The sequence below is a fragment of the Xenopus tropicalis genome, chromosome 7 (assembly GCF_000004195.4).
Source record: "Xenopus tropicalis strain Nigerian chromosome 7, UCB_Xtro_10.0, whole genome shotgun sequence".
Taxonomy (NCBI): Eukaryota; Metazoa; Chordata; class Amphibia; order Anura; family Pipidae; genus Xenopus; species Xenopus tropicalis.
In genome coordinates this window covers 2,204,024-2,227,580 of record NC_030683.2, presented here as the reverse complement: position 1 = coordinate 2,227,580, position 23,557 = coordinate 2,204,024, and the positions used below count along the sequence as shown (strand labels likewise).

Below are 23,557 nucleotides of genomic sequence, written 5' to 3'. Positions count from 1 at the left end.
TCAGCCATAAAGCAGGGCAGGACTGCTGCTTACAATGGGGGGGATCAGATAGGATCTGTGCCACTGTGACAGAATGCTCTGTTATACAGATAGCTAGAATCTCAGCCATAAAGCAGGGCAGGACTGCTGCTTACAATGGGGGGGATCAGATAGGATCTGTGCCACTGTGACAGAATGCTCTGTTATACAGATAGCTAGAATCTCAGCCATAAAGCAGGGCAGGACTGCTGCTTACAATGGGGGGATCAGATAGGATCTGTGCCACTGTGACAGAATGCTCTGTTATACAGATAGCTAGAATCTCAGCCATAAAGCAGGGCAGGACTGCTGCTTACAATGGGGGGGATCAGATAGGATCTGTGCCACTGTGACAGAATGCTCTGTTATACAGATAGCTAGAATCTCAGCCATAAAGCAGGGCAGGACTGCTGCTTACAATGGGGGGATCAGATAGGATCTGTGCCACTGTGACAGAATGCTCTGTTATACAGATAGCTAGAATCTCAGCCATAAAGCAGGGCAGGACTGCTGCTTACAATGGGGGGGGGATCAGATAGGATCTGTGCCACTGTGACAGAATGCTCTGTTATACAGATAGCTAGAATCTCAGCCATAAAGCAGGGCAGGACTGCTGCTTATAATGGGGGGGATCAGATACCCCCAATCCTCTGGCCATCGGGGCCCCCAAGAGAACTCAGGAAGGGAATTAACGTTTCCATATATACCTCCAATCAGCGCAGTATTGTGCTTAGGGCTCCATTTCTGCCCCATTTAGTCTCTGCCTTCAATAGAACTTTGTATGCGACTCTATGGGATGTGGTTGCCTAGGAAACATGTGAAGCTGAAATCCAAAAGTTTTGTTCCCTTTTCAACGGGAACAAACAGACTTTGTCTGATATCGGCCGCCGGATTGGTCTTTTTATTCTGAATGCATTAACTCTTTATAGCTGGGGCAGACACATCACATACTCACTGTATAATATAAATATAAAGGTTTATGGGAGGATCACACCGGGGCCATTGTTCTCCCCCGGGGGGGGGGGTGTTGCTTAGCAACTGTATGTTGTCAGAAAAGTTACAGAACTGTTTGCACCAAAGCAGCCAAACTCCTGACGTGCAGGGAGAGCACCCATGGCTGCAAAGGGCCCTTCGTTCACTCACCCTAAGGTGCTGTCCCTTCCGCACCCAGTGTCCCAGCTGGCCAATCCCCAGGCCCTGTCTGTGCGCGGAACCTCTAAGCCTGGCGGGAGAATAGAGGATCCTCATTCACTAAAAGGAATCAACAGAAAAGAAAATGATTTAGACAAGAACCTGGGGGCCATCACTAGCCACGGGCTCAGTAACTGGGAGCAGCTGGACCGCTGGGCAAATCTTGGTAAATCTGGTACATTGGTGGCTTGGATATTGGGGAGTTGTATCAGGAGTCAGAACCAGCAGTGCAGGGAAGGGAAAGGGACAGACACAGTGACAGTTACACATAACTATAAACCCAGTGAGAATGAGGGATGAATGGGTATTGGGGAGTTGTATCAGGAGTCAGAACCAGCAGTGCAGGGAAGGGAAAGGGACAGACACAGTGACAGTTACACATAACTATAAACCCAGTGAGAATGAGGGATGAATGGGTATTGGGGAGTTGTATCAGGAGTCAGAACCAGCAGTGCAGGGAAGGGAAAGGGACAGACACAGTGACAGTTACACATAACTATAAACCCAGTGAGAATGAGGGATGAATGGGTATTGGGGAGTTGTATCAGGAGTCAGAACCAGCAGTGCAGGGAAGGGAAAGGGACAGACACAGTGACAGTTACACATAACTATAAACCCAGTGAGAATGAGGAATGAATGGATATTGGGGAGTTGTATCAGGAGTCAGAACCAGCAGTGCAGGGAAGGGAAAGGGACAGACACAGTGACAGTTACACATAACTATAAACCCAGTGAGAATGAGGAATGAATGGGTATTGGGGAGTTGTATCAGGAGTCAGAACCAGCAGTGCAGAGAAGGGAAAGGACAGACACAGTGACAGTTACACATAACTATAAACCCAGTGAGAATGAGGGATGAATGGATATTGGGGAGTTGTATCAGGAGTCAGAACCAGCAGTGCAGGGAAGGGAAAGGGACAGACACAGTGACAGTTACACATAACTATAAACCCAGTGAGAATGAGGAATGAATGGTATTGGGGAGTTGTATCAGGAGTCAGAACCAGCAGTGCAGGGAAGGGAAAGGGACAGACACAGTGACAGTTACACATAACTATAAACCCAGTGAGAATGAGGAATGAATGGATATTGGGGAGTTGTATCAGGAGTCAGAACCAGCAGTGCAGGGAAGGGAAAGGGACAGACACAGTGACAGTTACACATAACTATAAACCCAGTGAGAATGAGGAATGAATGGATATTGGGGAGTTGTATCAGGAGTCAGAACAGCAGTGCAGGGAAGGGAAAGGGACAGACACAGTGACAGTTACACATAACTATAAACCCAGTGAGAATGAGGAATGAATGGGTATTGGGGAGTTGTATCAGGAGTCAAGAACCAGCAGTGCAGGGAAGGGAAAGGGACAGACACAGTGACAGTTACACATAACTATAAACCAGTGAGAATGAGGGATGAATGGATATTGGGGAGTTGTATCAGGAGTCAGAACCAGCAGTGCAGGGAAGGGAAAGGGACAGACACAGTGACAGTTACACATAACTATAAACCCAGTGAGAATGAGGGATGAATGGATATTGGGGAGTTGTATAATATAATATTTTAATATAAAAATACTCTGCTTTTTTGGTTCCCCTTTAATTGATTTTCAGACAGTGATCCAAGAGTTTCTATGTATTCTTTCCTATCTCTTTCCTCATTGGCCTTCAGGCTGGTTCCGCCCCCAGACACAGTGCCAGGAGCCTATAGAGGAGTGGGCCCCACGGTTATAGATATCAGGGCTAATTTATGACGGCAGTCGCAATTGCGGTTACACAGGAATGGACAGAGTTTTTATGAACATTGACCCCCTTCATTATAGGAACTTGCTCCTCCCACTGCGGGTATTTACCCCAAGCGCCAAGGTGCAGTCTCACTGGACTTGTATTCAGGAACTGTAATGGGCCAATATGGGCCCCTGGGGGGGGTTAATTATAACATTTTAGTAACTTACAAATATCAAGTGATTCCTAAAGGGGGTGTTTCTATTCCCTACACTGCTGGTTCTGACTACTGTCACAAATTAGCAGCTGACTAAAGAGTCGCGAGCTTAAGTACAATGTGTAAAGTGTTATTTTTAGATGGAATTGGCCCCGGTTAACCTTTAATACATCTGCCCCTTAATCTTCTGTAACCCACTATCCCCAGTTTATTTCCATACTTTGTGCCACCCCCGTGTACATGCAAATGGTACAGTCTGCCCCAGTTAAACTGAGGTTTTGCCCCTGCACTGAATGGAATCCCCATGCTCTCGCCCTGCAGATGGGAACAGCTGGGAGAATGGAAGAAAGGAAGAAGGAGTTGTTTTCCATTCGGACACCTCTCGGATCCACCGCCAGGCGGAAGAGGTTGGACAGCTCCGCCTTTACTCCCCTTTACTTTGATCATTTAGACTGAACCACAACTCATTACATGGCAGCATAGAAATCAGTGCAGTCTGCATCAGAACTTATTTCATAAGCAGCCCTATTGTGTCGGCTTCTATAGGGGCTGGAACTAGGGGTAGGAGAAGGGGTATCTGGGGGTTTCTGTGTACTCTTGCCCCCTCCGCTTGTCATTGCGCTGCATCTTTCCCCCCCCGAGACATCACTGCTTGTTCTTCACCACTGAGCATGTGCGGTGCCACTGACACACAGATGGCCTAACAAGATCTAAGATGGGGGGCTGCTGGGGGCAACTATGATGGGTCATTACTGTTATAGGGCCGCAGTACCTCTGGGCTGGTACAGTATATAAAGTACAGCATTTCCAAGCAGATTCTTTTTTAGGCTTTAGTTCCCCTTTAGGATAGCGCGCACTCACATTCAGCAAAAACCATTAGAGAGAAATGACGGATAAAGGGCAAGTAAGATATTTACTGGGGGGCCCCGAGGACGGGCGCTACAGTTACTGACCATACATTGGTTCCCTGCCCGTAGCTGCAGTATCAGCTGTTTGACAAGTTAAACTCCGGAGGGTTCTACCGGCTCAAATCCCTGTTCTGGAGCAACGACCCCGAAGGTCGAGGGAGAGTGAAAAGGTACCGGGGGGGTTGTATAATTATTATTATATTATTATATCATGTTATTATAACATCATTATAGGAATATATTATTTTATTATAATTATATGTATTTTTTATTGATTATATCTGTTTTACCATTTTCATAATTATTATTATTTTTACTATATCATTTTATTGTATCATTATAGCATATATATTTATTATTGTATATTATGTTATTATAATACACAAAAGGCGTGATTATTCTGTAAATTACAACCTTATAATTGGAGCTTAGTGATGTCATTTCTGTCACATGACTCACTTACCCCCTGTTGTAAAATATAAGGATATTAGAAGTCACCTCAGAGTTCCATGACCTGTATAAAAGCACTTGGCCCTCAGCCTCTGACTTATATGGCCATGGAATGTCTTGGTGACTTATAATATCCTTATATGTTACAATAGGGGGCACTTTATTCACTATATATTATAAGGAACTCCTCGGGGGCTTATAATATCCCTATATGTTACAATAGGGGGCACTTTATTCACTATATATTATAAGGAACCCCTCGGGGGTTTATAATATCCCTATATGTTACAATAGGGGGCACTTTATTCACTATATATTATAAGGAACTCCTCGGGGGCTTATAATATCCCCTATATGTTACAATAGGGGCACTTTATTCACTATATATTATAAGGAACCCCTCGGGGGTTTATAATATCCCTATATGTTACAATAGGGGGCACTTTATTCACTATATATTATAAGGAACTCCTCGGGGGCTTATAATATCCCTATATGTTACAATAGGGGGCACTTTATTCACTATATATTATAAGGAACCCCTCGGGGGTTTATAATATCCCTATATGTTACAATAGGGGGCACTTTATTCACTATATATTATAAGGAACCCCTCGGGGGCTTATAATATCCCTATATGTTACAATAGGGGGCACTTTATTCACTATATATTATAAGGAACCCCTCGGGGTTTATAATATCCCTATATGTTACAATAGGGGGCACTTTATTCACTATATATTATAAGGAACCCCTCGGGGGCTTATAATATCCCTATATGTTACAATAGGGGGCACTTTATTCACTATATATTACAAGGAACTCCTCGGGGGCTTATAATATCCCTATATGTTACAATAGGGGGCACTTTATTCACTATATATTATAAGGAACCCCTCGGGGCTTATAATATCCCTATATGTTACAATAGGGGGCACTTTATTCACTATATATTATAAGGAACCCCTCGGGGGCTTATAATATCCCTATATGTTACAATAGGGGGCACTTTATTCACTATATATTATAAGGAACCCCTCGGGGGCTTATAATATCCCTATATGTTACAATAGGGGGCACTTAATTCACTATATATTATGATATAATTATTTTATTATATTTTTTTCATTATATTATTTACATTATTATATTATTAGTGGGTGGGGCCATGGGGGGAGGAGCATAAACCAAGTTTTTATTCTTATTTTATTCTTTAAGGGACGCCTTGCTGGGGACAGTGACAGCCTTCCTGGGCCGATATATCAGCGAACAGCTCTTTCAGTGCCTCCTCCAGCGGTAAGAACCCCCCCCGCAGTCCCCTTGTTGCCCACGGTAACTGTTTGGGGCCCCTTGGGGTACAATAGGGTAGATTTATAGCATTTACCTGATACATTTACTGTTTATTATAGTTCCCATGTATTTATTATTTCTGATTAAAGGCCATGAAGCTATCTTTAATACGGCAAAAGCAAACCCAGTTTTGGGGACCCGGTGCCTTTGGCTGAGATCCCCCCCACGTCTCTGTCCATACAATGAGATATACCAGAGCCAAGAATATTTGGAGGGGATACAGGTACAGATGTGTCTTTGTCGCCGTGCAGGTTACATCTGGGGGACCGGCAAGTAATAACCTTTGATGCTTTCTATGATCGATTCAAGAAGGAAGAGAACAGAGACCCCCCGGAATGGCTGGACCCCCACAGGAGGAAACACAAAGCCACTCTGAAGGCTGCACATCACGTTCATCTAGAACTCAGGGACATGGCAAATAACAGGTCCGTGTCATAGAAATGGGGGGGGGGGACCCCCTGCTTGGTCACTATGACCCTCTTTCTATTAATTCATATGGGTAGGAGCTGCCATAGAGTAATGGCGCCTCTGCTCCGAGGGTCCCCTCCATAGAGATTTACATGGAGTAGATATATAATTGCAGCTCTGTGATCAGTAACTTGAGCCCCTGTAGAATCTGGGGTTCCCCTAAAATGAAAATGTCATGGGAGATTCTTCAGTTGTTTCTATGGGAAATACAGGGGGTTACGGGGGGGCACTCAGGGCGAGTCATTCCCAGGATAATGATTGGCTGGGGGGTGAGCCCAGAATGCTAATTGCCCTGACACAGAAGCCGTGGGCGGCCCAGTTCTGCAGGGGGCTGAGTGTTGGCACCCAATGCCCCCTGGCACCATTTCCTTCATTCTGTTGGTGCCAGGGAACAGATTTATATTCTCATCACTGGGGCCCCACGCGCAGCCCGGGGGGGCAGAATCGCCCCAATTAAAGGCAAAGCAGCTGGAACTCAGCATTTCTGGCTCTTACATTTTCTGTGCTAAAAATTCCCTTCTCCGGGGGCGAACTGGGCCAGCGGGGCACCGGGAAAAGACCCAATGGGTTCTGCCAGCCAAGACCCGATTCCAGGGCTGCAGATCCCCCTCCCCTGATAGGGTCGGACTGGGGATGCAGGGCCCACCGGGGCTTCTGCCTCAGGGGCCCCTTCACCCCCCCGTGGGGATCAAAGGGGTCGGGGGAGGGGGTTGGAGGGTGTTGGGGGCCCCTGCACCCCCCAATGGCCCCCGACGCCTTCGCACCCCACCCACAGGGCCCCCAACACCCTCCAACACCCTCCCCCGAGTGCGCCTAAATGAAACTTACCTGCGGCGCATTGGTGAAGCCAAAGGATCATGGGAGCACCCCGGGGGGTTCGGGTCTGGCCCTCTGGGGCCCACTACGGCCTGTTTTTTTCCCGGTGCCCCGGCGGCCAAGTCCGACGCTGTCCCCCGATGTGCTGAAATTAAGTTTCATTTACGCATGCTTGGGGTGGGGGTTGGGTGGGGGCCACAGCAAGGGGCCCCTTGGGGGGTTGGTAACCCTGGTGGGCCCTGCACCCCCCAGTCCGACTGTCTTTCACTTTTCCCTGAACAGAAACCTTCCTGCAGTTCGTATCGGGGCGACTCTCAACAGGGCCCCAAGCAGTTGCAAGGGGCCCCAGTGCACACAGAGCGGCTGGGGAGGGGCATTTCTTTACAACCTGACCCTGCGGGCCGGGGCCCCCCCATTACTACAGGGTCTGTTTCCTCCATACTTACACCAGTGACCCCAGCACCAGTAAATGCATGGCCCAAATCAAAGCAGAACCTGGGCCCGTAGAACCCACGGTGCTGACACATTGTTGCCTTTATCATTGGCTGCTATGGGCTCCGCCTCCTTCCACTCTTGATCCCCACAGGCACTTTGAACTCGCCCGCCATTTCTCGAAGGGGGCTCTGAATGCATCGGAATTCCGCGCGGTTCTGTCCAAACTGGGCCTGGAGATGACGGACGCTGAGTTTCCCAAGCTCTGGAACAGGCAAGGCAATGTTATTATTAATACAATGGGGCTCATTTAGCAACACTGGAAAACTTTGCCCGTGGGCAGTAACCCATAGCAACCAACCAGTGATTGGCTTTTTTTAAGTGAACTGTTGGTAGAACAATAAATGCAACCATTTGATTGGTTACCATGGGCTGATAAATGGCCACCGATATGTCTGATATAGAATATGAGGCCCCCCCAGGTCCTACACCACAAATCCCAGCATGCCCTGGGGTTGCCACTAGAAGTGTAACTAAACCCCCCCCCCACTAGCCAGGGTGTAATTATGGCAACATATATATATAAAAATGATTTTTACATGACAGATATGTGAGAGACGGTGGGGCGGCTCTGGGAATGGAAGAATTGCTGCGCCGTTTGGGAGACAAGGACCTAAAGCCTCTGGGGAACCAGCCCAGCCCTTTGCTGACGGCGCTAGAGAAGCTCTCTGGGACCGAACCGGCCCAACTACCAAGTTTGTAAAGGGGAACAGAACCTTGACTGGTCTCCTATCATCTGGCCAGAGTAGCAGTGCATCCTGGGAAAGCCTATAATAGCCAGTGGGGTGGCTGTGGGGAAATGGGGCAAACGGCTCCAGGGGTAACTACAGGGGCACAGCCTAAGGTACCACAATGGGGTAATTGTTGCTGCCTGTGTGTTTGCTATAAATTCTGTTACCCCCATAGAAACAAGCAGAGCGGCTCTGACCCACGCGGGGAGGGACAGGAACGTATCTCTGAGCATAGAGAAATGGCTGAAGGAGAAGTTCAGGGAAGGAGCCCGAGCAATGATGGCCGAGTTCCTGCTCTGTGACCCACAGAAGATTGGGAAGGTAAGTAGGCAGGGTGCCTATTTGCCAAATATAAAGGGATCTTGGGATCCCTTGTGATCCCTGTGTTACCCCTGTGTTACCCCCTGTGTTACCCCCGTGTTACTCCCTGTGTTACCCCCTGTGTTACCCCCGTGTTACTCCCTGTGTAACCCCTGTGTTACCCCCTGTGTTACCCCCTGTGTTACCCCCGTGTTACTCCCTGTGTTACCCCCTGTGTTACCCTCTGTGTTACCCCCGTGTTACCCCCTGTGTTACCCCCTGTGTTACTCCCTGTGTTACTCCCTGTAATACCCCCTCTGTTACCCCTGTGTTACCCCCTGTGTTACTCCCTGTGTTACCCCCTGTGTTACCCTTGTGTTACCCCCTGTGTTACCCTTGTGTTACCCCCTGTGTTAATCCCTGTGTTACCCCCGGTGTTACCCCTGTGTTACCCTTGTGTTACCCCCTGTGTTACCCTTGTGTTACCCCCTGTGTTAATCCCAGTGTTACCCCCGGTGTTACCCCTGTGTTACCCTTGTGTTCCCCCTGTGTTACCCCCTGTGTTACCCCTGTGTTACCCCCTGTGTTACCCCTGTGTAGGGGTTTACCAAAAACGGGCCCTTAGGACAGGAACCCCTAGGACAGACCACAGGGTGGTGCTGGGACACAGGGACACTGGGATGACTGGGTGCTATATAGTTAATGGGGAGGACCCCTGTAGTTCGGGTTATGACCACAAGGTGGTACACAGGCCCATATAAATAACGCAGCCATGTGCTGTAGGGGTTGGTTGGTCTAGGGACTGCTCCAGTAATGGAGTGGGTGCCCTGGGCACAGTTCTGATATAGGAGTTTTGTAATAGATCGCTCTAGGAGTGATATGTAGAGTAGCGAGGTTAGAATGGGCAGACATGGCCCCTCCAGGAGTAGTAAGCGAGGTTAAGACCTCCCGGCAATACATCAGCCGGAGTGCAGGGAATTAAGTGGCTAGGGAAGGTGTACCAAGGCACCACCAGTCCAGGAGGCCGGATCTGAGGATGCCCTATGAGAGTACCGGTGTGGGTCCCTGTGGGGTAACGTCCTAGCGTGAGTACCGGGGGAACTCTATGGTAGAGTGTCTTGCCGTGAGTACCGGGGAGAGCCCCTAGATGGGAACACATGTCGGGAGTACCGTTGGGTAGGCCAACAGGAGATGGTACTCAATGAGATGTATGGAGATATACCCTGCACTGTATACTATGGTTAAGCTGCTCCTGGAGAGGTGTCCGTCCAATAAACCTTTTCATTTACTTCATTCATATACCCGTGTGGTGAGATCTATTAGTCCGGAGGGGCACATCAACCTATGAAGTTCCCAGGGGGTAGGAAATAAGTCCATACCACTATCCCTGGGTGGAGGCACGCCATTGCTGGGAAACTCCTGTCCCCATAGTAAGCGGGGCTCAGGACTCCTGTAGCGCCAAGTAAAGCAGTAGTACCACAGTATGTGCACAGGTGGGCTACATTTGGAGGCACTGCTGAGATGAGAGCAGGAACTTTTTGCCAGACCGGGCTCTAAAGGAACTGAGGCCTAGTGTGTCTGTGAGACCCTTTTCCCGACCGGATTAGATTTGGGCCATCCTGATCCGCATCCCCAGGTGGGATTTGGCGCGAAAAGAGGAGCAAGGGCGCTCCTAGCCAATAGGATTGCAGGAAGATTGGCGCCAAGGGAGAGCCGGGGAATACCCGTGAGATCTAGGCGGGCCAGAAGGGAAAGTACCTGATTTGCATACCGACCGCCCCGTGAGGGTCAGCGGCCAATAGGACACGTTAGAAAGTGCGCACAGGGCTGAGGAAGTGACGTTGCTAGCTGATGTCACAGCGGCCATTTTGGGACTTTCTCAGTTGGCAGTGAGTCGTGAGAGTAAGCTCCTCTACAACTCCACAGCAAGCATGTCGATTAAGTCCGGAAGTGAAAGAGGGAGTGAGACACCCATGCTTTCTAGACCGGAAGTTGGTAGCCTGTACGATGCCAATATTCGTTACGTGTGGCTAGGATCTTTTGTAGAGAAGCCCTCGCCGTTGGGAGAATTCCTCATGGTGCCCATATGTGGTGACTGTGGGGCCGAGGTCCATTCAGCTCTAAAACAGGCCCTGGGCCGATGCCCAAGCTGTGGACACAGAGGTTGGATGGGACCTTTGAGAGAGGACAAGCTCAATGATGGATACAGAACCACGCTGGCAATGTTGACGACTCTAAATACCAACCAGTCAAGTCCAGCCGTATACGGGCGATACCTAGGGGACGGCGACCTTACCCTGGTGTCCGGACCACTACAGTTGTATCCCTGGAAGGTGGAGATCTCGGGGTCCGTAGCCTCCGGGGATGTAAGTAGTGAGAAACCCCAGGGGGTGAATGAGGAGTCCCAGGGTTGGGAATCCCAGGGCGGACGGGTAGAGAGTGAGCCTGCAGCCATTTTACCCGAAGCCCCTAGTATCAGTCAAGCCCAGGCTACGGTTGAGCCAGAACCCCAAGGGGTGCCGCAAGGCCCGGAGGAGGCCGCGCAGAGTCCCGAGTCCACTAGTGATAAAGGGGGACCACCCGAAGTAAAGTCTCTACCACCCTATATAGAGGTTCTCAAAAAGAGAAATGAGGCCTCTGAAGGAGCCAATGGGGCAGTTAGTACCCCTAATCCCGGCTGGGATAACCTGGATGAGACGGAGGAGGAAGACTTCTATAGTCCTCAGTTGTTTAAACTACCTAATAGTATCCTAGCTCCTAGAAAAATTACTAAAGAGGAGGAGAAGGACTTCTGGGTCCTGCCTGGTAAGGGTGACCCCGATATATTCTGCCGAGTGTCCAGAATACAGCGGGTCATGAATTACAAGATATTTAGGCTTTGGGGATACTATATGCCATACGCACCCCTCTGGGTGTATGATAAAATGGAGTCCCTAATGGACGATTGGGTGGTGGCGGAGATAGCAGCCAAGGAAAAGAAGGCTGGGAAGTGCCTGTACCACGCTGATCCCCTGAAGAAAATGGCGGCCTGGAAGTTTGTCAGGGCGCTGGAAAAAGAGTGGTGGTGGGGCCGCACTGTGCTACGCCACACCGTATATAGCTGCGGGAGAAAGAGCCCAGAACCGCGCTATTTTAGTACGGAAGTTGAATTGCCCAGTGGGGTACCAGTGGAAAAACCACACCCTTGCTACTACGCCTCATATATTGACATACAGATGCGGTTTGCGTATATGGTGTGAGAGAGTCTTCAGTGGGACTTGTTTAATCCCAGGCGGGAACTTTTCAGTTCAGGGGTGAGTGACACCTGTCGTTTGGGTGTGCCCCTCAGGAGGGACTTGTCCTTCTCCCTGGAGGAGCCGTCGACGATGGGTAAGGATCATCCAAGTCGCAGCCAACCGGCTGGTTGGGAGGAAAGTGCTGCTCCTGTCACGATTCCCGGAGGGGAGATCCTGAGTTAGCCCAAGAGGGCGCAAGTTTGCCTAAATGCCCACCCGTTGGTGGATGAACGGACCCAAGGTGGGATCACCTTGGGAGCTGGACTCCCTCAAGGAGGAGGGGAGGGTCAGGAAAAGAAAGTCTTTCTATTATTTTCTTTGCTGCAAAATAAAGAAATTGTTTTGATTTTTTTTGGGCAATAAGTTGTCCTTTCTCTCTTGTTTCAGTGTGAAATGTCTAAGGGACAGAGACTCTTATGGGGACTTTCACCAAGACTATGGAGGGTGGGAATGTTTTTATGTCTCGTTCTTCCTTTTCAGTCATCCATTGTACCATGGCAGTCTCCTGGAGGAGCTGTGAAGCGTGATGTGAAAACAACATGGTAAATGTATTGTATTTAGTAGAATGTGTGTCAGCCAGGAGGTGACAATTTTCTTGTAGGGGGAGAATGTAGGGGTTTACCAAAAACGGGCCCTTAGGACAGGAACCCCTAGGACAGACCACAGGGTGGTGCTGGGACACAGGGACACTGGGATGACTGGGTGCTATATAGTTAATGGGGAGGACCCCTGTAGTTCGGGTTATGACCACAAGGTGGTACACAGGCCCATATAAATAACGCAGCCATGTGCTGTAGGGGTTGGTTGGTCTAGGGACTGCTCCAGTAATGGAGTGGGTGCCCTGGGCACAGTTCTGATATAGGAGTTTTGTAATAGATCGCTCTAGGAGTGATATGTAGAGTAGCGAGGTTAGAATGGGCGGACATGGCCCCTCCAGGAGTAGTAAGCGAGGTTAAGACCTCCCGGCAATACATCAGCCGGAGTGCAGGGAATTAAGAGGCTAGGGAAGGTGTACCAAGGCACCACCAGTCCAGGAGGCCGGATCTGAGGATGCCCTATGAGAGTACCGGTGTGGGTCCCTGTGGGGTAACGTCCTAGCGTGAGTACCGGGGGAACTCTATGGTAGAGTGTCTTGCCGTGAGTACCGGGGAGAGCCCCTAGATGGGAACACATGTCGGGAGTACCGTTGGGTAGGCCAACAGGAGATGGTACTCAATGAGATGTATGGAGATATACCCTGCACTGTATACTATGGTTAAGCTGCTCCTGGAGAGGTGTCCGTCCAATAAACCTTTTCATTTACTTCATTCATATACCCGTGTGGTGAGATCTATTAGTCCGGAGGGGCACATCAACCTATGAAGTTCCCAGGGGGTAGGAAATAAGTCCATACCACTATCCCTGGGTGGAGGCACGCCATTGCTGGGAAACTCCTGTCCCCATAGTAAGCGGGGCTCAGGACTCCTGTAGCGCCAAGTAAAGCAGTAGTACCACAGTATGTGCACAGGTGGGCTACACCTGTATCACCCCCTGTGTTACCCCCTGTGTTATCCCTGTGTTACCCCCTGTGTTACCCCTGTATCACCCCCCGTGTTACCCCAGAACTATAGCTTCCGGGATCTGTTGTGTGTCAGTGGCACTGCACATGCTCAGTGTGCTCCATCTGCTGCTGCTGAGAAGCCAGGCCTAGGGCTACATACTGTATATATACTGGATATTGGTTTTGGCTTGACTTCTCCTTTAATACGTTGGGCAGTTGGATGTTCAGCTATTGGTTAGGTTTCCCTTTAATGAGAGACGTATATATTTGGGTTGCTAGGTAACCAAAGAAGACTTTCTTATTGTCTTGGGGAAGTTTCATCTGCAACTTTCGAGCGACCAACTTGGCCGTTTCCTTGCCCGCTGCGGGCTCGACGAGGGGTCGGCCAACGTGAATTATGTGGAGTTTGTTCAGTTTGCGCAGTGCCGGGGCAAGAACGGAGCGGCCAATCGGGTCTCAGTACAAAGGTACAAAATAATTAACACTTTATACCCCGGCTCTGATACATTTGATCAAACAGTGGAACCCCCAGACAGACAGTAGCCACCCCCCAATGTTCCAGCCAGTTTCTATAGGAATGTACTAATGTCTCTTTGCACCGGGCAGGGGCAGGAAGGCAAATTCGCTGAGGTCGCAGGGGACGTTCGTGGCTTTAGAAGAGAAACTGGAGAAGATTTTCCACTCGGATTTCCAAGTTCTGCTCAGTTTGTTCCAGTGAGTGAGAGAGAAACTTGGGGTCATGGTGTCTATAGCTCCGCCTCCATTGAGCATCAGGCACCGCCCACTCAGTAGATACTTCAGCATCCAGTCATTCTGGAGATTCAGAAGAGTCTCCACCTCTTCCCTGGGGGTGGAGCAGCTACTTACTGTGCCGCCATTGGCTGGTTTGAGGATTTTGAAAGCTTTGGGGGTTATGTAATAAAAGGCACTAAGTTTGCCCAGCAACAGTAACCCATAGCAACCAATCAGCAATTAGATTTGAACAAGTTAGAAATCAAGAGCAAAGATCTAATTGGTTGCTACGGGCAACATCAACGGTGATATTTATCTCCAGTCTTAGTAAACATACCCTAAGTTATCCCAGGAGCAGTAACCCATAGCAACCAATCAGCAGGCAGCATTTACTGGTCACGTGTTTAAAAGCAATTATCTTATTGGTTGCTATGGGTTACTGCTCCGGGGCTAACTTAGGGGCATGTTTACTAAGACTGGAGATAAATATCACCGGTGATGTTGCCCGTAGCAACCAATTAGATTTTTGCTCTTGATTTCTAATTTGTAGGTGACTGTTCAAATCTAATTGCTGATTGGTTGCTATAGGCAACATCACTGGTGATATTCACAATGGACCCTTCCCAGTAGAACCAGTTTCCCAGATGTTTCTATATGTGCCCAATACTCCTTTTAGAGCCCATTGGGGCAGGATTCTGCCCCCCCCATTGTCACGACCCCCCCCATCTAACTCCATGGTGTCTTCCAGGTCTGCCGATTCCAAGAAGCAGAACGCCGTCAGTCCGTGGGAATTCCGATCCATCCTGCAGGAGCGGTGAGGTCACAATGGGTTTCCTATTAAAGGGGAAGTTGTCCTTTACGCTAAAGGAAAAAAGTCATTTAATAAAAATTTCTTTTTTCACTTTTTCAGCCGTTTTAGATATTTAATCCTTAACGCTTTTGTTCTCTTCAATGTGAATTGTTCTTGCCCTCTTGTTGCTAATGTCAGTGCCCCCGGTAACCAGAAGGCAAGCTGGTCAGACTTTCCATTGCTTTATCCGTCGGTTGGGGGTTGCTAGGGGCGTGGGGTGCAGGCCGTTCCCATACATTGTGTTTCTCTACCCCCCAAAGGTTCTCCATACAAATCACAGATGAAGACTTTGAACATTTGTTGGGGAAATTACCAGTCGATCAGCACGGGGGGGTCAAATACTTGGACTTTATGGCCAAATTCGACTGCAGGTAAAGAAAAAAAGTCTCTCGGGGCAAAAATGGTTCCTTTATGCCAACGAAATTCCCCCATTGAAAGACCCCCATAAACCCTCGCAAGGGTCCCTGATTAAATGCTGAGGCGTGATTGTGACTTGGGGTGTAACCCTTGTGCCCCAAATACTCCCTCAGAATAACCCTGGTGGGTTTATTATACAGTATTAGTGCAGGATTATTGTGCCACAGTGACCTCTACTGGTGGATTATGATCCCTACACCCAAAGCACATTCACTTGATACAAAGTTTCACTTGTTTTCCTTGCGCTTTCCCTTATTTATTTCTCACAGTATTTACAGTTACACATTCTGTGCCATTTACTGATCCTTTTTGTAATCCATTTCTCGTAATTAGCGGCAAAAGCCTGAGCCCTTGTGATGAGGCCAAGACGGTGGTGACAGAAATCAGCAGGAAACCCCGGGCTGCAACACCGATGGGGGATCGAAAAGAGAGAAGCGCCGAGCAGGTGAATCGCTTGTAGTTCCTGTCCGATCTTATTGTCGCCCCCAGAGACTGACCTACAGACTATATGAGCTTAGCATGGGGAGGCAGGGGTTAAGTGCTGTAAAAACTGGTCTCTGCCCTGTCCCCCTCTCTCCCCCTGTCCCTCTCTCCCCCTGTCCCTCTCTCCCCCTGTCCCTCTCTCCCCCTGTCCCTCTCTCCCTCCCAGTCCCTCTCTCCCTCCCAGTCCCTCTCTCCCCCTCTCCCTTTCTCTCCCCCTGTCCCTCTCTTCTCCTCTCTCTCCCTCTCTCCCTCTCTCTGTCCCTCCCTGTCCCTCCCTGTCCCTCCCTGTCCCTCTCTCTCTCTCTCTCTCCCTCTCTCCCTCTCTCCCTCTCTCCCTCTCTCCCCCTGTCCCCCTGTCCCCCTGTCCCCCTGTCCCCCTGTCCCCCCTGTCCCCCTGTCCCCTGTCCCCCTGTCCCCCTGTCCCCCCTGTCCCCCTGTCCCCCCTGTCCCCCCTGTCCCCCCTGTCCCCCCTGTCCCCCCTGTCCTAAAACACACCCAGTGTGAGAGAGGACTAACTAGGGTTGTTGGAAGGATTTGTTTGTATTACTACTAAAGGGGAAATAATCCAATGTTATTTTACATAGGGAGACTTGCATTGGGGGGTTCAGCTGGCCCTGAAATTGGGGGGAAGTTTTATCACACAATATTGCTTTACCAATTCATGCTTCAGGTCCCAACATGATTTAAAGGGGATATAACCCCTCAATAAAACTCCCCTGTGACCCCTAGTCCTTGTATTAAATATCCAAGTGAACTGGCCAATGAGAATGCAGATTATCAGCACTAAGTCAGGCATCTTGCTGATATCTTACATAGGGAGATTATTGTGCCCCCATGATCTGACTCTGGAATCAGACATAAGGGGGCGGGGGCGGGGGCAGACTGCGGTTTTAACCTTTTCAGCTCCAGTTGCAGGAACTAAGAACATGGAGCCGGGTTGACAGAGATCAGCTCAGACTCTCATTGGAGGATAACTTTGCATTTTAATGAGCCCCTGGGCCTGTAGAGCTGGGGAACCTTTTTAGCAAGGGATATTGCTTTAGATAGAATGCAGCCCCTATGTTACTGGACTACAGCTCCCAGCATGCTCTGAGAATACTGTGCTATGACTTGCAGTAAAGGGGGGGCTGAGCCAAGAGTGTTTGGGTCCCTTTGGGTGTTTCATAAAATCCTCCCCAAAAAGGTAATTGGCCATCGCTGGTGCCACTGGTACTGGTTCTGCCCAATATTAATTGCCCCACAGAGATCAACCTTCCCTTATACTGGGGGTATTTGATTTGCAGGTAGCGGAACTGATAAAGCAGCAGGTCAGAACCAACTATGGATCCATAGAGGCCGCATTCAGGCAAATGGACCGGATGAACACCAATCGGCTGAGCGCAGAGGGCGTGTACCAACTTCTGAAAGGGTATGGATACCACAAGGGGTCAGACTGAGGGGCAGATTTATAAAGGGCAGTAAATAACTGCCACCTGGGGGGAAAAGTGCAAAGTATAAAGATGCGTTCTTGCCGTAACCATGACAATAATCCAATGCTAAGTATCTTGATCAGACCTAGATGGACACATTAAGGGGGACATGTAATGAAATCCAGGTCTAGTAACCCATAGCAACCAATCAGCAGGCAGCAGTTATTGGTCACGTGATTCTTTGGATCATAAACCCTGGTGCAAAGGTTTCAGCTTTTAATATTTTGCACTAATTCCCCCCATTCCACCCCAAAGCGGTGCACATTGGGCGCAACCCTAACATTAACCCTATATGTTCCAGGTGCGACATTCACCCCCCACTCTCCAGGGAGGAAGCAGCAAAGCTCTGGAAAACTCTGATTCTCAATCGGGATCAAACGCTGAATTTCTCCCAATTTATTCGCCACTTTGGATTCTCCGCAAAAATCTCCTCCTTCCCCAACGCCAAAATCTGCCCCCCGGTGGCAGGAGATGGCGACTTCTGGGTCCGATCCAAGAAACTGAATTCTGATACCAAGATCATCGCCAACATCCTGCAGTCAAAGGTGGAACCCGAATGGTTCTGTGTCATTCCCAGATTAAAGGGGAACTAAACCCACAAACTGTATTTGTTTCTGTCTGTCCCTTTCCCTTCTCTGCACTGCTGGTTCTGACTCCTGATACAACTCCCCAATATCCATTCATTCCTCATTCTCACTGGGTTTATAGTTATGTGTAACTGTCACTGTGTCTGTCCCTTTCCCTTCCCTGCACTGCTGGTTCTGACTCCTGATACAACTCCCCAATATCCATTCATTCCTCATTCTCACTGGGTTTATAGTTATGTGTAACTGTCACTGTGTCTGTCCCTTTCCCTTCTCTGCACTGCTGGTTCTGACTCCTGATACAACTCCCCAATATCCATTCATCCCTCATTCTCACTGGGTTTATAGTTATGTGTAACTGTCACTGTGTCTGTCCCTTTCCCTTCCCTGCACTGCTGGTTCTGACTCCTGATACAACTCCCCAATATCCATTCATCCCTCATTCTCACTGGGTTTATAGTTATGTGTAACTGTCACTGTGTCTGTCCCTTTCCCTTCCCTGCACTGCTGGTTCTGACTCCTGATACAACTCCCCAATATCCATTCATTCCTCATTCTCACTGGGTTTATAGTTATGTGTAACTGTCACTGTGTCTGTCCCTTTCCCTTCCCTGCACTGCTGGTTCTGACTCCTGATACAACTCTCCAATATCCATTCATTCCTCATTCTCACTGGGTTTATAGTTATGTGTAACTGTCACTGTGTCTGTCCCTTTCCCTTCCCTGCACTGCTGGTTCTGACTCCTGATACAACTCCCCAATATCCATTCATTCCTCATTCTCACTGGGTTTATAGTTATGTGTAACTGTCACTGTGTCTGTCCCTTTCCCTTCTCTGCACTGCTGGTTCTGACTCCTGATACAACTCCCCAATATCCATTCATTCCTCATTCTCACTGGGTTTATAGTTATGTATAACTGTCACTGTGTCTGTCCCTTTCCCTTCTCTGCACTGCTGGTTCTGACTCCTGATACAACTCCCCAATATCCATTCATTCCTCATTCTCACTGGGTTTATAGTTATGTGTCACTGTCTGTCCCTTTCTTTCCTTTGGTTCTGACTCTGACTGACATTTAGCAGGAGCAGCTTTGATAAATTGAATCATGAGTCAGAACCAGTGATACAGAGAGTATAAACACTATTATTTATCTACACTTCCCTAGTCCATTTAGCAGTATCAGTGGGGAGTTATATAACTGTCAGCCCCTCGTCTCCGTCTCAGGTTTCCCCCCGTGTAGCCCCGCGAGGGCAGGGAATGGCATTTAATGATTAGGATCGAGACTCGGCATTCAGAGCGGCCGATTATTTCTCAATGCCCCTCTGTGCGCACACAGCAGCCATTGTGCCGTCCATGTCCCCTTTACGGGATCCCTCGGAACAGACTTATTGTGCCGGGAATGAGACGTCTCTTCATAGCGAGTCTCCCACTGTTGCACAGAAATAGCAGAGGGAATATGGAATAGATACTGAGCTTCTGTATATTGGCTCCGGCCCCTATAGGCAGTGTGGGGGGATAATGATATATTCACTGCTGGCTCCCTCTGTTCTGTAGTCTGAATATTCTCATTCTATCCTGCCAAGGCTTGGAACTGATAAAGGGACAGACACAGTGACAGTTACACATAACTATAAACCCAGTGAGAATGAGGGATGAATGGATATTGGGGAGTTGTATCAGGAGTCAGAACCAGCAGTGCAGGGAAGGGAAAGGGACAGACACAGTGACAGTTACACATAACTATAAACCCAGTGAGAATGAGGGATGAATGGGTATTGGGGAGTTGTATCAGGAGTCAGAACCAGCAGTGCAGGGAAGGGAAAGGGACAGACACAGTGACAGTTACACATAACTATAAACCCAGTGAGAATGAGGAATGAATGGATATTGGGGAGTTGTATCAGGAGTCAGAACCAGCAGTGCAGGGAAGGGAAAGGGACAGACACAGTGACAGTTACACATAACTATAAACCCAGTGAGAATGAGGGATGAATGGATATTGGGGAGTTGTATCAGGAGTCAGAACCAGCAGTGCAGGGAAGGGAAAGGGACAGACACAGTGACAGTTACACATAACTATAAACCCAGTGAGAATGAGGAATGAATGGATATTGGGGAGTTGTATCAGGAGTCAGAACCAGCAGTGCAGGGAAGGGAAAGGGACAGACACAGTGACAGTTACACATAACTATAAACCCAGTGAGAATGAGGGATGAATGGATATTGGGGAGTTGTATCAGGAGTCAGAACCAGCAGTGCAGGGAAGGGAAAGGGACAGACACAGTGACAGTTACACATAACTATAAACCCAGTGAGAATGAGGAATGAATGGGTATTGGGGAGTTGTATCAGGAGTCAGAACCAGCAGTGCAGGGAAGGGAAAGGGACAGACACAGTGACAGTTACACATAACTATAAACCCAGTGAGAATGAGGGATGAATGGGTATTGGGGAGTTGTATCAGGAGTCAGAACCAGCAGTGCAGGGAAGGGAAAGGGACAGACACAGTGACAGTTACACATAACTATAAACCCAGTGAGAATGAGGAATGAATGGATATTGGGGAGTTGTATCAGGAGTCAGAACCAGCAGTGCAGGGAAGGGAAAGGGACAGACGCTCAGTTAGATTCGCACACATCCCATAGGAGAGAATGATGATAAAAGCGGTTCCGTATAACCGGGTCGCTCACATTGTCTCTTTGGTTTCAGGTGGAATTTCTTGTTGATGACATTCGGACCAACTTCAAGGAACTGGACCCCCTCGGTACCGGCTGTGTTACTAGAGAAGAATTTGTGGACCTTCTGCAAGACCTGAACCCAGATCTGACCCAGCACCAATGCGACACATTTGCTGATAAATTCTCCACCGGGCAGAACAGGTATTTCCCCTGCCATGGGGCAAAAGTGCAGCGACACTGCTGATTGGTTGCTATGATTGGTTGCTATAGTTACAAACACACATCTTACATAAGCCAGTGAGTGACCCCAGGGTATATACAGTAGTGACTAAGAGCAAATAGACAGAAGGGTTTCTGACCCAAAGAGCTTACAATCTGTATCTCTGCTTGCAGGATCTCCTATGTACAATTTCTCCAGCCGTATGAAGCCGGAAGGTCGAGCTTTAAAGAAAATCAGGGTGAGGCGCCCAAACGGGAGAACAATGGCGACCCCCGCGGTGAGGCGGTCCAACACGGTCTGATGTCAGTCACCGCCATGTTACGGCAAAAGGTTGGTAACCCACATCTCTTTCTGGGATATGGGGAGTTAATATGAAGTTGCCCCTCCCCTTGCTGCTATAACTGCCCCTGCCCTTCTGGGAAGGTTCCCACTAGATGGTGGAACAGTGTTGCTGGGAGTTGCTCCCATTCAGCCACAAGGGCATTAGTGAGGTTGGGCAGTGATGTTGGGGGTCAGGCTCACAGTCGGGGTTCCATCCCACAGGGGGTCAGTTGGGTTGCCCCTCCCCTTGCTGCTATAACTGCCCCTGCCCTTCTGGGAAGGTTCCCACTAGATGGTGGGACAGTGTTGCTGGGAGTTGCTCCCATTCAGCCACAAGGGCATTAGTGAGGTTGGGCAGTGATGTTGGGGGTCAGGCTCACAGTCGGGGTTCCATCCCACAGGGGGGCAGTTGGGTTACCCCTCCCCTTGCTGCTATAACTGCCCCTGCCCTTCTGGGAAGGTTCCCACTAGATGGTGGAACAGTGTTGCTGGGAGTTGCTCCCATTCAGCCACAAGGGCATTAGTGAGGTTGGGCAGTGATGTTGGGGGTCAGGCTCACAGTCGGGGTTCCATCCCACAGGGGGGCAGTTGGGTTGCCCCTCCCCTTGCTGCTATAACTGCCCCTGCCCTTCTGGGAAGGTTCCCACTAGATGGTGGAACAGTGTTGCTGGGAGTTGCTCCCATTCAGCCACAAGGGCATTAGTGAGGTTGGGCAGTGATGTTGGGGGTCAGGCTCACAGTCGGGGTTCCATCCCACAGGGGGGCAGTTGGGTTGCCCCTCCCCTTGCTGCTATAACTGCCCCTGCCCTTCTGGGAAGGTTCCCACTAGATGGTGGACAGTGTTGCTGGGAGTTGCTCCCATTCAGCCACAAGGGCATTAGTGAGGTTGGGCAGTGATGTTGGGGGTCAGGCTCACAGTCGGGGTTCCATCCCACAGGGGGGCAGTTGGGTTACCCCTCCCCTTGCTGCTATAACTGCCCCTGCCCTTCTGGGAAGGTTCCCACTAGATGGTGGAACAGTGTTGCTGGGAGTTGCTCCCATTCAGCCACAAGGGCATTAGTGAGGTTGGGCAGTGATGTTGGGGGTCAGGCTCACAGTCGGGGTTCCATCCCACAGGGGGGCAGTTGGGTTGCCCCTCCCCTTGCTGCTATAACTGCCCCTGCCCTTCTGGGAAGGTTCCCACTAGATGGTGGAACAGTGTTGCTGGGAGTTGCTCCCATTCAGCCACAAGGGCATTAGTGAGGTTGGGCAGTGATGTTGGGGGTCAGGCTCACAGTCGGGGTTCCATCCCACAGGGGGGCAGTTGGGTTGCCCCTCCCCTTGCTGCTATAACTGCCCCTGCCCTTCTGGGAAGGTTCCCACTAGATGGTGGAACAGTGTTGCTGGGAGTTGCTCCCATTCAGCCACAAGGGCATTAGTGAGGTTGGGCAGTGATGTTGGGGGTCAGGCTCACAGTCGGGGTTCCATCCCACAGGGGGTCAGCAGGGTTGGGGTCAGGGCTCTGTCAGGTTCTTCCCATCTCAGTAAACCCATTCTATATGGACCAGGGCCCCTTTCCAGTCAGAGGGAATTGGATTATTATCATTTTTGCCCAATAAAACCCCCTGATGCCCTTGGCAGCTCTCAGCCGTTCATTGGCGGAACCTACACGGGGCCTGCCAGAAGTTGGACAGAACCGGGACTGGACTCCTGCACTTGCGCGAGTTCCGATCCGTACTCAAACTGTGCAACATCGTTCTGGATGAGGATGAGATTCTGCACATTATGTCCCACTACGATACGGACCTGCCCGGGAAACTGGACTACGGCCGCCTGGTGTCGGATCACAAAAGGAGCAGCCAGAAAGGCTGAGATTGCGCTAAATGGGCTAATAGGTTCAAAATACCAAGGTACCGGCCCATTCATGGCAATGGAAACTTATTCTCTACTGCAGAATTCAGATCTGCTGTTTGCAACTGTGCAGTTCCTTCTAGACTGTTCCACTTCTGCCTTTAATAAAATCTACAGAGCGATCCGTCTTTAGTCTGAGTCCAATATTTACTCATCTACAAACAGTGATTATCCACAGCAACAGAACATCTATATCTGTCTGTCTATACAGGCTATTGCCAAACTTAGGGGGCTGTTCCTGCTGAATTGTGCTTAGTACAGGGGAATCCCTATGTGCCATAGTATTATGGTATCTCTCTGTACAGGCTATGAGCAAACTTAGGGGGCTGTTCCTGCTGAATTGTGCTTAGTACAGGGGAATCCCTATGTGCCATAGTTTTATGGTATCTCTCTGTACAGGCTATGGCAACTTAGGGGGTGTTCCTGCTGAATTGTG

General features: G+C 49.4%; 1 protein-coding gene across 2 annotated transcripts; it reads left to right on the top strand.

Moving 5' to 3' along the window:
- The first annotated feature begins 1,084 nt into the window (after positions 1-1,084).
- Positions 1,085-23,245, top strand: LOC100486867 (EF-hand calcium-binding domain-containing protein 6). Of its 2 annotated transcripts, XM_002942920.4 has the most exons (18): positions 1,085-1,375; positions 3,470-3,555; positions 4,126-4,226; positions 5,725-5,802; positions 6,108-6,281; positions 7,727-7,846; positions 8,179-8,327; positions 8,539-8,684; positions 13,758-13,945; positions 14,085-14,192; positions 14,959-15,024; positions 15,321-15,431; positions 15,811-15,922; positions 17,244-17,368; positions 17,731-17,974; positions 20,722-20,891; positions 21,084-21,240; positions 22,852-23,245. In XM_002942920.4, the coding sequence occupies exons 1-18, from the start codon at positions 1,132-1,134 to the stop codon at positions 23,080-23,082; spliced, it is 2,610 nt and encodes an 869-aa protein (XP_002942966.3). In that variant the 5' UTR covers positions 1,085-1,131; the 3' UTR covers positions 23,083-23,245. The 2 variants fall into 2 exon arrangements, with proteins under 2 accessions (XP_002942966.3, XP_031761961.1); XM_031906101.1 differs by lacking the exon at positions 5,725-5,802.
- Positions 23,246-23,557: the final 312 nt, after the last annotated feature.

What these genes read in the sequence shown, in the direction of transcription:
- LOC100486867 (XM_002942920.4), top strand. Translation starts at nt 1,132, where the DNA reads ATGGCTGCAAAGGGCCCTTCGTTCACTCACCCTAAGGTGCTGTCCCTT. An exon ending in AATCGGGTCTCAGTACAAAG is followed by an intron (nt 13,946 to 14,084) that starts GTACAAAATAAT and finishes TGCACCGGGCAG; the next exon opens with GGGCAGGAAGGCAAATTCGC. An exon ending in GTTCTGCTCAGTTTGTTCCA is followed by an intron (nt 14,193 to 14,958) that starts GTGAGTGAGAGA and finishes GGTGTCTTCCAG; the next exon opens with GTCTGCCGATTCCAAGAAGC.